At 38.0% G+C, this 15715-nt stretch overlaps 2 protein-coding genes across 3 annotated transcripts in view; one reads left to right on the forward strand and one right to left on the reverse strand.

Annotated features, from left to right (window-relative positions):
- dbndd1 (dysbindin domain containing 1) overlaps nt 1–5777 on the forward strand; it is a 21247-nt gene extending 15470 nt beyond the window's left edge. For both annotated transcript variants that reach the window (XM_084932476.1, XM_084932482.1), the window contains exon 5: nt 4382–5777. In XM_084932476.1, coding sequence (XP_084788602.1) covers nt 4382–4536 — 155 coding nt within the window. In that variant the 3' untranslated portion in view covers nt 4537–5777. The remainder of the gene's footprint in view (nt 1–4381) is intronic.
- Nucleotides 5651–15687, reverse strand: LOC146393656 (mitochondrial inner membrane m-AAA protease component AFG3L1-like). Its single transcript, XM_084932463.1, has 16 exons — nt 15386–15687; nt 14182–14272; nt 13856–13971; nt 13570–13719; nt 13389–13463; nt 12676–12800; nt 12312–12585; nt 12030–12167; nt 11645–11798; nt 11454–11561; nt 8956–9081; nt 8715–8825; nt 8359–8474; nt 8061–8261; nt 7676–7870; nt 5651–7495 (listed from the first exon to the last, which is right to left on the reverse strand). Exons 1-16 carry the CDS (start codon nt 15491–15493, stop codon nt 7268–7270), a joined length of 2316 nt encoding a protein of 771 aa, XP_084788589.1. The 5' UTR covers nt 15494–15687; the 3' UTR covers nt 5651–7267.
- Between the last annotated feature and the right edge of the window lie 28 nt (nt 15688–15715).

A 15715-nucleotide genomic window follows, 5' to 3' on the forward strand; every position in this document is an offset into this window, starting at 1 on the left:
CCTTATAGTCACTGAAAGTTCCACAAAGTTCACAGCATTTAAAATTTGGGGGGTAAAATTTAAATGATGGTAAATTTACATGAGTATCACATTTGATGATCCTTTTAGCTGTCCTCTTCAGAACTATCTAACTAACTTTCCTCTTGTTAGTAAAAGGCCACAGCTGCTTGCAGGAACGAAAGTGCAAAGGCAGGAGAAGGAGCAGCCAAGCAACTTGTCAGCTGTTGCTCATTAAGACTGTGTCATGGCATCTAAAAATGACTTCCTTTTTCTAATCGCTTTTCCTTGACCTTGATGGAAGATTGTATGACATCAGGGAAAGATGTGAAAGAGAATTTAACCGCACTCATGCTAGATTCCTTAACACCATAACAACAGGTGTCTACCAAGTCAAAACTACCACATCCAGAAGACAGAGTACACAAAATGTGAATCTAAATTCGCCCCAGCATCCTCTGAGACTTGCTTCATACAAGTCATATAAATGAGAACCTTTGGTAAAAAATATCACTTAATTAGAAAAGTGGGAATTTTAACCTTTAAGATCCCTGCTTCAGTCTCTGAAGGAAAAAATTCCTTCATCCATCATTTATCCAATTGGAGCCTATCCCCGTCAAATTTTGCTTATTGGAAACCCTAAAGGCGAGCAATACCAATAATAGACATTAGTAAAGGAACCACAGCCATAGAACATACTTTGATCAATTAATTTATCTCATAATCTTGATTTAGAGATTTTATGTAAATCTACATAAGTCAGTACCGCAACAAGAAGCTGATATTTTTACAGCAGTTTGATGTTCATAGTTCCCTTTTAATGGGTTTTACCAGGTGCAACAGCCTCCTGTTGAAGGTTCAAAACATATCAGCAAGTTTTATTGGTCATTTTTATGAACCATCCAGTGCGTTGCTATGAATTGTGGGATGGAATACCTCCTTTCATTTCACAAAGGATGGTCTAGTGTGTCCTATACTGGGTGAGGTAATAAAGGAAGCAGTAAAGCACCTTAGTATTTAGAGAATCCAACCAGCTGTTATGGCTGCCGCTCAGCATCCTGCTGTTAATGATACAAACAATTAGGAATCCCAGCAATGATTAAATGTTAGCACACAATAAATGATTTTTAAACTAATCATCTCATTCTCTTGTGCCCTTTTAGTTGTATAATCATCATGAATAAAAATAGCTCAGCTGTCTGAGAATGTAGGTGCTACTTGTCTGAAGATTTTAACCTTTTCAAAATAAACTGTTTCATTCAGTGCAGTGTGTTTCTTCAAAAAAAAACAAACCCTCTGCTTGTAACAATGTTTCTTTTAATCTTTCACACAGTCCTCCTCTCTTCTGTGCTCTAGGTTATCTTTATCTCTAATCCCATTGTCTGCCTCTCTCCATGTCTACTTCAGTTTCGTGCAGTTTCAGGCTTGTATTGTATGATTTCAGGTGTCATAAAAAATTGGGTTGTGTCCAGCTCAGCAGATAGGGCAGTGCACCAAGCTGCTATTCTTGTGAGTTTGTATGAAAACTCAACACATAAAGATGAGCTAAAATGTTAAATTGGTTAAATTACTCTAAGGTAATAGAGTACAGCTTCTAATAAGTAATAACTTTATTAAATGATTCAAAGATATATATTTAAACAACATGACATAATCAAATAGGACAATAGTAGGAATCATCCAGTTTGAGGACCAGTGTATTTGTTTATGGATTCCCTAAAAACTTCACGATTCAGCCATGTAGTTTTATGCAAATTATAATTTAATAAATTGTTAACAATCCTGCTGAAAGCATGCAGTTACATATGGCAAAACAAAACACGCTAAAGGCTGTGAGACTGAGCAAACGAGGACCAAGTTTGCCCCATAAAGCCATTGGTGACCTCAGATTGAGACTTAGATTGAATTATTTTACTGGTGAAGTTTGCATTGCAAATGTGGGTCAGGTAGCACTGAGCTATGTTGCCTGAGCATAAGCCTCCATGGGAAACTACTGAGCGCATGTAGGAGCTAAGGAAGCGGTTAAAGGAAGCAAAGTAGAGGAGAGGAGCAAAAGATGGGTGACCGAGTTCAAGCTAAATGTAGGTTCTTGAATAATTCACTTCCCCCTGCTGGAAACAAGGCCTGGTCCTTCAAAAGGCATTTAAACACTTATCATGTTCTGTGTAACTCCTCTTTCATATGACTATTGTATGTCTGCAGCATGTTTGTTTTCTTCTCTCTGCTGTCTTCTTTGTATGTTTACCTTTTCAACATTCAAAAGCTGCTTTCTTTCACGTCAATCTATCGTGTTTTTTTTTAAGCATTCAGTCTGAATGTTGCCAAACACGATCAGCTGAGCAGCTTCATAGCTACAGTTACTGTTTCATCAGGCGTCACGTTCTAGAGCAGTGCCAGAGACAATGAACAAAAGCCTGATGTCCAGCAGGTTTGCTCTTTGTTCTTTCAATTGAGCTTGATGAGGCATAAAGTTTACCCATATCTCTGGAAAACAACCACAGGCATAGCTGTGGCCTCCCATCATTCTTTTACTGCACATTAAATCATTAAACATTGTGTCTATTTGTATTATTTTTGTTGCATATTATGGTATTAAAAGCTGTGGGTTAAATATTTTGTGGAATGGAAGTTAGGGATCATGTCATTGCCAGATCCTTTGTAGATACTGTGAGTGATAATAAGACCCCACCCCCCACACACCAAGAGGGCCCCAGGATATGTTCATGTGCTGCAGTGCAGACGATCCCAATTATGCATGCCACACCCAGATCAATCATGTCAAAGAAGGCGTTTCCACTCTGCTCTCAAAGACACAAAATTTGCAGCGAGTCACAGGTTGAGATGTGAAACGTATCACCTGTAAATCCACACAGTGCAATGGCAGCTTGCTGTCTGTTGCCATTCAGCGATCATTTTTATGTTACAACCCATTTTGTAAACACCTTTTCATAGATTCACGGTCTTAAATTTGCACAGTCAGATTGCAGTGAGCTGAACTCTATGCCATGTGCTCTAAATGACTTAACAGATAAATTCTTGCCCTAGTTCCCAAACTCTGTTGGGCTGTGCTGGAATTAGTGAGCAGAGGATTAACCCTTTAAAGCCAAATGTATCATATTTGATACACTAGTTTTTGTGAGTTTTTGAGACTTTTACATTATCGGTGTGTGATTTTCCTCCTGATGCACGATACAATTTTAAGGAATAAATTGTAAAAATAAATAAATAAATAAAATGCCTGTTGTAGCAAATATGATACAAATTTAAACTGATATGTGATATTTTTTTTTTGTTTGTTTTGTCAAAAGATTCACTAAATGCAATTCAACCTTTAAATGTTTTTTAAAAAACAAACAAACGAAAAACCATTAAGGGCTTTAAAAAACCAACCATTCTCTCAAACTCTAGGAGAATTTTGTGTTTAAGAAGCGTTGTTCTGCATTATTCTCTGTGTATCTTTCAGCTTTTTCCTGAATTCATCTTCATCAGCTTCTTCTGAGCAAAGCACACAAGGAATGCAGATCAGATTTACTGTGCATGTATTACACAGTTACATATTTATATACCAGACTTATTAGACAAACATTTATAGATCTACTTGAACACAACAAACAATCATCAGCTGCTTGTCAGCAAAACTCTTTCCAGTGCTCAGAAGGTTGCTGTCCCTCTAATTAAAACCCAGTGGAAACGCCATCAATCATGTCAGATCAATATGCAATGAAATCAAAGATAGCCAGTTTTCAGCTTTTTGTCACTTTAACAGTCTCCCATGCTGCTTTGTTATCTTCCTAGTAGGGGCAACATCGCCACCAAATGGTGTGAAATGGAAACATCTTCGTATGGCTAATACTAAAAAACAACTAACTTGATATAAAGGCGAGTTGCACCAGTAATACAATTTTTTTTATTGATTAGTTTATTCAAAAGTGAAAAAAAATTGATACGAGCAATACTCCAAATTGATTGGATTACAGAAAATGCTAAAACAGGGAAAACAGTATAACAACCCTGACAGGTGCAGTTATTGTTTTCACAATAGTCTATAATGAACAAAAAACTGGACCACTTACACACTGCTGATATGTGCAGCCTGCTTGTACAAGCATGGATTAAAGGATTTCATGGCTGAGAAGAAAAACAAGCAGCAGCTGTATCCTGCAAGGTTCCTGTTGCTTCTGTAGTGTTGAGTTTTAATATCTTTTGAGCAGGTGTAAAGCTATCTATACAAATGCTCGTCAACATGAAGACTGTTGCATTTTTAAGCTCAAACATGACAGATATGTTGGATTCCATATGATGCAAAACATCGCATCTGTATTTTTTTATCTGCAAAGACTTTGCATTCGTCTTTATAATAGGCCGCTGTGTGTTTAATTCTCAGGTTCCCATCACCCTGCGCTTCCCAGAGGTGGGTACATGCGCTCCCCCTCGTGGACACGATGCAGCAAAGTTGAGCCTCCACGAGAGAGAAAGCACCACAGTGACTCAGACACCACAGAGCCCTTAATGAAGCTGGAAAGGCCAAAGCAACCATGATCTCTGACATGAACCAACCAGCCTGCAGAGAGGAAAACAAAACCCAGAGCCAGACATACAGCCAGAGCGGTCACACAAAGCGGACCAAGATGCCTCGTTCTGCCACCGTGCTCTCACATAATCTTACATGGTGCTGGCGAGTTCAGGCTGAACTCTGGACACTGTGCTCTCTACTCTAACTAAAGATGCTGAGATGTGCAATGTGCACACTTTCTTCTCTCCCCGTCCCATTCTCTCCCACACTCACAAACACATGCAATCATTGTGTTGCTCAAGCAAAAGTTTCTTTGTGCACTCTGAGCTGCCAGATTATAATCTTTGTTTATTGGTTGACAGACAGGGTATTAGGTCAGCAGAATAATAACACTTTTATCTGTGAAACCTCTCAGCATGGGCTTGCACAGTGAGATTGATCCGGACATAACCACAGCGTTAGGTTAGACTTCACGTGAAGCTCAGATGACAGTGAGCTTCACTCTCAATTACAAAGTCTTAAGATAAATCATAAATCAAACATTTGTTTTCCTAAATGAAACATCACATCGATCTCTTATTGAGGCTCATTCTGTAACGCCTCGAAGTAAGTTAAGTGAAGCAGGGGATGTTGGTTTCTGCAAGGCTCAGCTCTATCCACCACCTTTTCTCAATCGTAATGAAGAATGTGTGCTGTTGTTTTAAATGCCTAAATAAAAATAATGCACTTCTTCACTGAACTGTATATACAGTGCCCTGCAGAATTATTGGCATTTGGTGCAGATGATTCACAAAGATAAACAGACCAAGTAGCAGCTATATGCTATGTACTTTTCCACACCCAACTTTGTGTTTGCAAAATTTGCTCACTTTATCATTATGAATAGATTATCTGCCACAATTGCTGCTACTAGCATAAAGCAATCCAAAGTTAGTAAAAAAAAAAAAAGTTACACTGAAACAATATGGGGTAAAACTTAAAGCAGTTTAAAAAAAAAAAAAAGGTCAAATCTCACTATAGGCAGATTCATGCAAAACAAAGTGCCAACAATTTTATAACTCAAATCTCCCAAAAGGTGAATTTAACTCCTGATGCAATATTTCTTATTATTTTCAGTAAAGGGAATAGCTGATTACTTGATTTATTTGTCGCATATTCAGCTTGTCTATACCAAGAGTGCCAATAATTCTGAATGCTGTGACACAGTGGATTCAAAGTGACACTGGGATGGTAGAAGAAAAAAATAAAATGAAAACAGTGTAAGTTATTATGTGACTTCTGTTGTTACTAGTGTGGAGGAGACCCATTCTGTATTGTATGGTATGGACAGCAATTGATTTCATATCAGTCTTTCGCTACAAATGTAGTCTGTGCAAATAAATATGCACATCTCTCATGTTCACTGCAGACAATGTGCTCTATAAATAGCAGGGAAACTATGGCAACTGCCAAACCCAGTCTGAGATGGCTGTTCTGTTAAAGTTTTTAAATTCAAACAGAAATTTTAAACTTTATTTCACCATCCTTGGATCTCCAAAGAATTTGAATAATCATTATTATTAAAATTATTATAGCACCAATGTAGCACCGGCTTACCATTAATGGGAATTCTGGCTAAAAGTGCAAAAGTACCCACTCTACTCATATTGCAAGTTCAAGTAATGATTGGTATATATTAGTGTACATATTTGTATATAATAGTACAATAGTTACAAAAATACTATTTACCCAGCAGAGGAGCAGCTGGCATAAGAAATGCAACAGTAGATGACAGAGTGTAGACAGGAAGTAGGAAAAAATAAAACAAAATACATAACTGACAGAGTAATTTCCTGAATAACAGCAAAGTTTATGTTTTTACAGTACCAAACAAATACTTTAGTGTTCATATTACTTTAAGCTGTTGCTAATTTCTTTTATCCTCATAAAATGTGCTGAAAGCACAGTTTGAAAGAATAAAAGGACAGAAATCTTTCTTAATCACTACTTTGACCAGTGAACTATGCAGGCGATATTTTCATATATTCTAAGGGACAGTTTGTAACACAGAGACAAGACAAACAATATGACCCATACTGAGCTACACTTTCCCAGAGCTAATCCGAAGTTCTTATATCTACATAAATGTTTACCCTGATTATTATGAGACACTGGGAAGGAAAAAATAGCCTCCAGTACATTTGATTAGCTAACATTTGCTGGACTGTATGCGCAGAGAGAAAGCTAGAAAACATTGACTGATTTCTAATTACCTTTACTGGTAAATATACGCAGACTCCAAGGAAAACAACATCTGCAAAAGGATTGAAATATAAAACAATCAACAATCAAATAGATCTGAACTTTAAACATGTGGCAAATAATAGGATAGAATAGAAAACTGTATGAAAATCCAAACCTCAAAATAAAACTTAACACATGATTCCTGTGGCTGATAAGAACATAGCATGATGGCTTATTCCCTTCTAATAACATAATATAATTCTCTTCTAATTATTGATGGTATGTTTTGTTAGTATTATTGCACTTAGAGACTTCCACAGAGTGGAAAAAGGAAACATAAGGCAACTGCAGCAAAAAAGTGCACTTTTACATAAAAACTACAATGAAAAAAATTGCAGATTGCACAAAACCTTGGGCAACACATCACCATCTTTTATCTTAAGGTTGTCAGTCACATGAACCACTAACAGACCTCTGACAAACTGCAGTCCAGACCAGATGGTGCCGCACATGAGAGACAACCTTAAAGACAACCTACAGGTAAAGGGCTGATGTGTTTTGCCGATTCTGCAGGTGCTTTGTATCTCCTTTGTTGTTTTGCCAGTCTGTTAGTCCTTCTGGTAGAAAAGTGTCTTCTTTAGATTTCTCCAAGCAATCAACAACCTCTTGATATGAGGACTTCTCTTGAAAGGGGCGAGGTCCTAGCAGTTCCACCATGTCAGCCCTGTCTAGAATCTCTTGGTCTAGAAGATGCTTTGCCACCTGCATTACATGACCAACAGGAAACATCGAGCTTTGAGGTCATTAAATTACACTTTTTTTTTCATACTCCAAATATATGACAGTTTTGAAAAATGCTCAGCACAAATGAAAATCCATTTGCAGCATCACACTCTGCAAATGTCTCTGAAGCACTTACTACAAATGTTAAAAAGTTCGCACCTTCTCCACCATTTCCTTCTTGTCAAGTATGAGCTCAAGTGTTCGTTGGAAGGCAGCGTCTATGAGTGAGCGAACTTCCTGGTCTATAACCTGGGCTGTAGATTCACTGAAAGGTTTGTCAGTTATAAGGCTGCCCCATTGCAGTAGGTCAAAAGAAACCTGACCCACCGCACCATTCATTCCGAACTGTACAATCTAAAATATGAAGAGAAGAAGAATATGAAGACTGGAACAGAAATATATAGTCAATAAAAATCATAAATTATTCTCTATGAGTCATTTTAACTCCATGGATGGTTATGCTTTTTTTTTTGTTGTTGGACAAAATATGGTTTGGTTACGCCTAAATTTCTACAATAAGCCTGTTCTGCAGTGAGGCGAGTACCTGTGCATAGGCAGACTGTGTGACTTTCCTGAGATCATCTTGTGCCCTGGTGGTGACTTGACGAAAGAAAACCTGCTCAGCCACTCGACCACCCAGCATCATGCACATTCTGTCAAACAGCTGCTCCTGTGTGAATAGGTACTGCTCTTTAGGTAGATACTGTGCATAGCCCAATCCTGTCCCTCTAGGAACAAGTGACACCTGGTGGAGTACATTATAATGATGAATCTATAATCAGCTAATCATTATAATTATTACAGGATTATTGCAGAGAGAGAGCAAGAAATGTAAATAATACCTTAAAAAGTGGGTCTGCATGTTCAAGAAACCACCCAGTGACAGCATGCCCAGCTTCATGATATGCCAGAGTAGTTTTTTCTGGAAGTTGCAGAACCTGAGATCTTTTCTCTAGACCTATAAACACGACAGACATCTTAAAAAAATGCTTAAATCATAATATTAACATCAGGTTAATGGATTGACATAAAATAACATATAAGCTCTATATTTTGGCACCACTGCTTTTATAACTCAGTTGTACTGTATTGTCATTGTATTTATGTAATCAAAAAAGTGGTTATGGAAAGATTCACATATATACTATCAGTTTCTTTTGGTTCATTTTGAAGTGCATAATTTTGGTGTTTGACTTACCTCCAACAACCCTTTCAACTGCCCACTCAAAGTGTTTGCTACTGACATACTGGCTGAGACGACGTGCAGCTATTAGAGCTGCCTCATTACACACATTTGCAATGTCAGCCCCTTAGACAAACACAGAGAAGCCACAAATAAGTTAGACTGTGATGAAATTAAAGCAAGAAGCAGCTGAAACTGTATGATTTTCTTTTTTAGATTTGTTGGGTATTCAGTGATCATGATCTTTTATTCCCACCAGTAAAATCTGGGGTTAAAGCAGCAAGATTCCTGGCCAGCGTCTCTACATCTACACTGGAGTCCAACTTCAGAGGTCTTAAATGCACCTTAAAGATTGATGCCCTGCCTTTCATATCTGGAGGACCTGCAAAAAACAAAAAAGAAGACCACTGTCTTTATAATTCATTAATAAATCACTCTGCTTCAAGTTCTGTCACATATACAGTACTGTGCAAAAGTCTCATTCCTTAATTCCTTTATATTTGGTTTTCATTGAGCTAGACTTTTCTAAAGTGATCTTGAGAAATAGTTCATCAGGCTTTCGAGCAAAGACCTGACACAGGACCAGAGATGCATTTGGTCCTTCAATTAATCAATCTGCTGTTCACCAAAGCCTCATTAATAATGGTTTAAGTGGAAGGGTGGCTTTCAAGAAGCAATTCTAAAGGAAGAGCAACCGGAAGAAAAGGCTGAAGTATGTCAAATTATGCAAGAATTGGACTCAAAATGAAGTACTGAAACCAAATTTACAATTTTTAGTTTAAAGGCTCATCAATATGTATGGAGGAGCTCATAAGAGAACGTGCCCAGATCCTGAAAATCAACATTATTGAACCTGAGTGGGATCATTTTGATAGTGTAGAGAACAAAAGGAGCCAACATCTGAAAATAACTTTGATTGTCCTTCAAGAAACCTATTCCTGAAGACTACTTGAAGAAATTACAAGAAAGTTGCCTGAGAGAGTTAAGGCTGTGTTGAAGAATAAAGGTGGTCATATCAATGAATGCAATGAACAGCCTACGTCTATTGCAGCCCTTAGTTATGCTGCAATAGACGTAGGCTGCCGGGGATTCCCATGATGCATTGAGTTTTTCCTTTCCAGTCACCTTTCTCACTCAGTATGTGTTAATAGACCTCTCTGCATCGAATCATATCTGTTATTAATCTCTGTCTCTCTTCCACAGCATGTCTTTATCCTGATTTCCTTCTCTCACCCTATCCAGTCGCAGCAGATGGCCGCCCCTCCCTAAGCCTGGTTCTGCCAGAGGTTTCTTCCTGTTAAAAGGGATTTTTTACTTCCCACTGTTGCCAAAGTGCTTGCTCACAGGGGGTCATGTGATTGTTGGGTTTTCTCTGTATCTATTATTGTGCGATCTACTGTACAATATAAAGCGCCTTGAGGCGACTTTTGTTGTAATTAATTAATTAATTAATTTGGCGCTATATAAATAAAATTGAATTGAATTGAATTGAACTTGAATGTTTTTACCTAATATACTGTATTTCCATGTATGTTTGAAAATGCTTTAATAAATTATTGCACATATGTTCAGTTTATCTAGCAAAATATAAAGAATCGAGAGGCAGCTCAAATTTGTTTGCACAGTACTGTGCAAACAAAAAGCTTATAGAGCTGATGCTGACAGTTACTCAGTCTTCTGCTGCATTACACGTGCACAATTAGCAACTGCAAAAATAGTTCACTGAAACCATGCCAGCATGAAAAGGTGGTGAATCTTGTTTGTAGAAACTTTAAAATAACACTTTTTTTAAAGGTTTATATTTGGTCGAAAGGCAGAGCAAATTCTTAAACTTAAAAGTTTCAGTACAGAAGCATTAACTCTTACTGGAGGAGAAATGTTTTAATTCGCTTTTAAAGCCATGAATTCAGCGTCATTTATTTTACCATTTAAAAACCCTTTGTCATTTGTCAGCATCCAGGAAAGGACCCAATATATGTCCTAAGGCAGTGGCCAAACTTGTGGCTTGTTGGAATACCAAGTTACATAACTAATTGCTCATTAAACCAATTAGAAATGTGAACTTTTTCAGCACTCCCATCTTTCTGTCATCTGTTTACAAAAGACAATATACACAGACAGAAGGACGGGGAACAGAGAATAACAGGGAAATGAGGAGCAACATATCCCATCCCCCGCGTTGGCCTCCAGTTACCTAATCTGTCCTTTATAGAAAAACAGCTCTCTCATTATGATCTTGTTTTCTTTGATAGAGAAAAGTGGTCTGGCCACCCACCCTGTAGTCCTGGTGTTAGGAAAATTAGATCTTAGCAGGCAGGAAATATCAAATTAACCGAAGATAAAAGCAAACATTATGCAACACGTGCTTTTAATGACATAAGACGTAAACAGGCAAGAAGAAACATACAGTAAGTACAAGATATGAGTTTCAATAATGTCAAACGTAACACCTCATCTAAAGCAGGGAAAGTCAAAGTTATGCAGAGCCAGTGAATCACATGTGGAATAATAAACTGCTACGGGGAAACAGAAATCAAAAAGAAAATAAACTTAATCACAGCAAAAGTAAAAGTGAGCTTGATGTTGTGGTCAGACACCAATAATCTGAAAATTAACTGAAATTTTAAATGCATCTTAATAAACATAGAAATAATGGTTTTATATTTATAGTTTTCATAAAAGGTAACTGAGTTGCAACAAGAGAGGAGACTGCAGAGGAAGTAGGCAGATCTCAGGTTAATATTTATACTTCACCTATGTATACATGTCGATCAAAGCGTCCAGGCCTCATCAGAGCTGGATCCAAGATATCGGCTCGATTTGTGGCAGCTAAAACCACGATGTTAGTGCTGCTGTTGAATCCTGCAATGACAAAAGCATTTAGAGGACTGAGGGCTTGTGAAAAAATAGCATCAGAAATGTTGACATAAAACATAATTACCCACCATCCATTTCCACAAGCAGCTGGTTGAGGGTGTTCTCCTGTTCGCCCTCGTCACCAAAGTTTTCTTTGCCCCGCTTTCTGCCGATCGCGTCAATCTCATCAATGAAAAGAATGCAAGGAGTATTTTTTCGAGCTGTGGCAAACAAATCTCTTATCTAATAAAACACAGAAAAGATCTATTTATTTCTACAGTTATACAAATTTTGACATTGCCAAAACACCCAAAAGTAGAAAGTCTTCATCATTTTAATTTGATACGAGAATGAGTGATTCAGTGATCTGCTGTATTTGCACATATTGTGGTCACACTGCAGCATCACAAGCATGTGACCCATCATTTTGCTTTCAGACCCGTTGAGAGTCCAATCATTCAGCTCCGTACTAACCCTTGCTGCACCCACACCGACAAACATTTCCTGGAACTCCGAGCCGTTGACTGCGATGAAAGGAACATTGGCCTCTCCTGCAGTGGCCTTAGCTAGCAAAGTCTTCCCATTTCCAGATGGACCCCATAGCACTGCACCCTGTAAACAAGGGAGTTAATTAGATTTAATATATTTTCTATCTTAAGGAATTTTTTGTTCCAGTGAGTATGATCAGAATACAGAAGCGCAGAATTGCTTTATTTTAAGAAAAATAATAAATTTCTTTATCAAGAAATGACACACCTTAGGGATCTTAGCACCCAGGTCATGATACTGACGTGGGCTTTTCAGGAAATTGATAAACTCCAAGATATCTTGTTTGGCCTCCTCACACCCTGCAACATCTTTAAAATGCACACTGACATTGTTTTTAATTATCCTGGCTTTGGATTCACTTATCCCAAAGAGGCTTCCTCTCCCCCAGCCACCAAGTCCTCCTGCCATCGGCCCCTGACGTGTTGCAAAAAGTAAAAATCCGACCACAAGTAAGATTGGGAGAACACTCAAAAACAGAGTCCTATGGGAAGAGAAAAACCTTAGTTAGGACATGGATTCTAATAACCTATATATGCAGTAACTTTAAAGTGAAGCTGCTGTACTTTCTCACCCATCACTTTCACTGCTGTAGAGCACAGGTACTTTCTGAGTGGAGTCCAGACCTATTTCCTGCTGTGCTAGCTCCAGGTTATGCTCAAATGAGTCTGCGCTGCCAATGTTGAACCACAAATAGTTCTGAAACATGAAGACAACAGCATGTAGTACATGTAGTAAGTATATCTACCTTTACTGTACTTTGACTGACTCTTCATCTGGACTGCGGCCCCTCGGTGGAGGCACACTACCATCATCAGGTGGTGGGAGGGGAGAAAATAGCAACACTATTCATAGATAGACTGCATTGTTAGAATAGCAATTGTTCCTCGTGTGATTTTCTCAGTGTAATCAGTCAAATGCCTGCTGCAAATAAAGGTTAGCAAGCTTTATTTAGAAAAAAAAAGCAACTGATAAGGAAAGACAGTGAGAAAATGAAAACGAAAGCACTTATGTGCCAAATACAAATATGTCGACTGCTGAGATCTGTATTTTAAAACTTATGCTCTTGGAATTTCAGAAAGTAGGTGTGTCTTCTACCAATAAAAGCAAATGGGAATATAGTGTGTGAGAAAAAGAAAGATGTTTGTTTTGTTTGTTTATACAGTCATTTTTATCAATATAGTGAAGTACATTTTGTCGATTCTCATCAGTTTAACAGTAAAAATAAATGCATTTAGTTTGTATAAGACACTGCAATTACACATTGGGACATTTAATGAAACTGACCACTCGTGATGTGTTCACGCCGGGGGCAGGAAATACTTTGACGTACTGTTTGTTGACAACCTCGACATGGCCCACCTGGGAGGAGAGCAGAAGGAATCATTTGTTCACATGGTTGCAAACACAAGCACAGACACACAGGTGTAAGGAAGACACCGTAATTAAAACGATCTCTGCCTCTCACCAAGCCTCTACTCAAGTAGTGATGCACAAAATCCTTCCAGGAGATCTGGACTCCTGTTTCTCTAAAGTGAAAGTACAAGAAAGCTGAGGCCATGCCTGCTGCACCGGCTGCCAGGTTCTGGACTGTTTTATCATCAAAGGGAAATTCCTCCTGTTAGAAATAGGATAATGAAAAAATATTTTAGTTTACAACTCCTATATAGAATCATTTTAGTAAACATATTTTGTTATTATTTACTGACTGAAGACGAGGCAGTTATTGCCACAATTCTGGCTGTGATTCACACCTGAAAGCGTGACCACCAGTATGACTCCCCTCTCTTCCATCGTTTTCGTCTTTGGTCCTTCCCGTTATTTGAGTCCTGCCATTCCCTTCCACGAGACTCTTCTTTTATATTTCCATCTGAACAGCAATAATAACACAACTGTTCATTGCGGCAGAGCTGAGAAATACAGGGCTTACAAACTCACTGGGTAAAGAAATTATACACAGTTCAACAATACATAGAAAAGTAAGCAATTATGTTCTTCACACTGCCCTTAAGGTTTACAGTCTGTGTGCACACTGATTTAGAGTCATGAAAAAGGTAAACAGCACTAAAAGATGGACTACCTTTTGGCTGTTTCCTTGAGCTAAGTAACCGAGTAACTTGGAAAATGTGTTGATGTAAACCTCCGCGTCTTCTTTGGATGAGTGATTTCTTCTGAAATAGGTTAGCAGCGAAGTCAGAGTCATCAAAAGCCATGTATAAAAAGAAATGTACATGAAATAGATTCAGTTCAATTCAATTTTATTTATATACTGCCAAATCACAACAACAGTTGCCTACAATAATACAAAGAAAACAGAGATGTAAACAAACTAACTGAGAGAAAGGATACAGTCTCATGAAGCAGAGACTGTATTCATGTTTTTACATTTTAAAAAAAACCCTTTTGTTTGCTCACATGTTTAAGGATTACTGAAATCTGATTAAGATCTAGGCACACTGAAATGTGTTGCACATAACCTAATTATATGCAGTCATTGCGACAATGATACTGAACAGCTGCTGTTAAGGTCAAATATTAACTTCATTTTGGCCATCTGCACATATTGTTGATTCAATTATGTTTATGGTTTGACTAAACTGATTACCATACAACTGCTCAAATTGTGATTCACTATGAGAGAGCATTTTTCGGTATCAAACATACATAATAGTGCACGCAATAAAACCATTGCTGCAGGTTATGACTCTGGAAAATTCATCTTACACAGCTCAACCATACACATTCACATCCACACAGGTAAAAATAATGATCCCATAGTGGAATACAGGCACCTGTTGGTGCAATTTTCCCCTATACAGTTGACTACAGAAAGAAACTGAATACTATGAATGCATTTTTAATAGTAGTTAGTAGATTTTTTTATGAAGGCGAGACAATGGGTGAGGCAATTCATCTTCTTAAACAGTTTTAAATATTAAAGGCAACTGGTTGGATAAATGAGCGAGAGAGAGAGCCCCTTTTAAAATGAGTATTATGAAACTGAGGAAACTGATTTATAAACTACATTAACTGAACGGACATCGCCTACCGTGAGAGAACAAACAATGCAGGAATGATAAATAAACACTGCTGCAGCTTGCTTGGGTTTTTTGGAGTTGACTGCTATATCGGGATTTTAAAAAATACCAAAAAACAAACTTTTAACATAATTCCTTGCAAACTATTGTTAGCAAACGCAGGTGACAAAAAAACTTGCGTCATCTATTTTTTTTAGAAGTGTAGTTAAGCTGATATAAAACAATAACAGTGTTTTTACAACCTACCGACGTGAGAACCACGAAGAAGTGAAAAGTAGATGAAGAGGAATAGTTGCGGCTCAGCGTCCGGACTCGGTTCCTACAGTAGCCGACAGTCAATGAGAGGAGACTCATCCTGTCAGCCCGACTGACTGACGGACCGACTCACCGGAGAGCCATTAGGAGAGGCACCGGAGGCACGGTGCGTATCACAGTCATCTCGCGAGATTTCGGTTACAGACGCTACAGGTAGGTACCAGTCTTCCAGCGGGTTCTTTTTTTTTTTTGTTTGTTTGGGTTTTTTTTTTTTTTTTTGTTAAGCCCAGTTTTAATGTTGGAAAGCCAAAGAGATCTATC

The sequence above is a fragment of the Perissodus microlepis genome, chromosome 1 (assembly GCF_051167445.1).
Source record: "Perissodus microlepis isolate ML-2025 ecotype Zambia chromosome 1, ASM5116744v1, whole genome shotgun sequence".
Lineage (NCBI taxonomy): Eukaryota > Metazoa > Chordata > Actinopteri > Cichliformes > Cichlidae > Perissodus > Perissodus microlepis.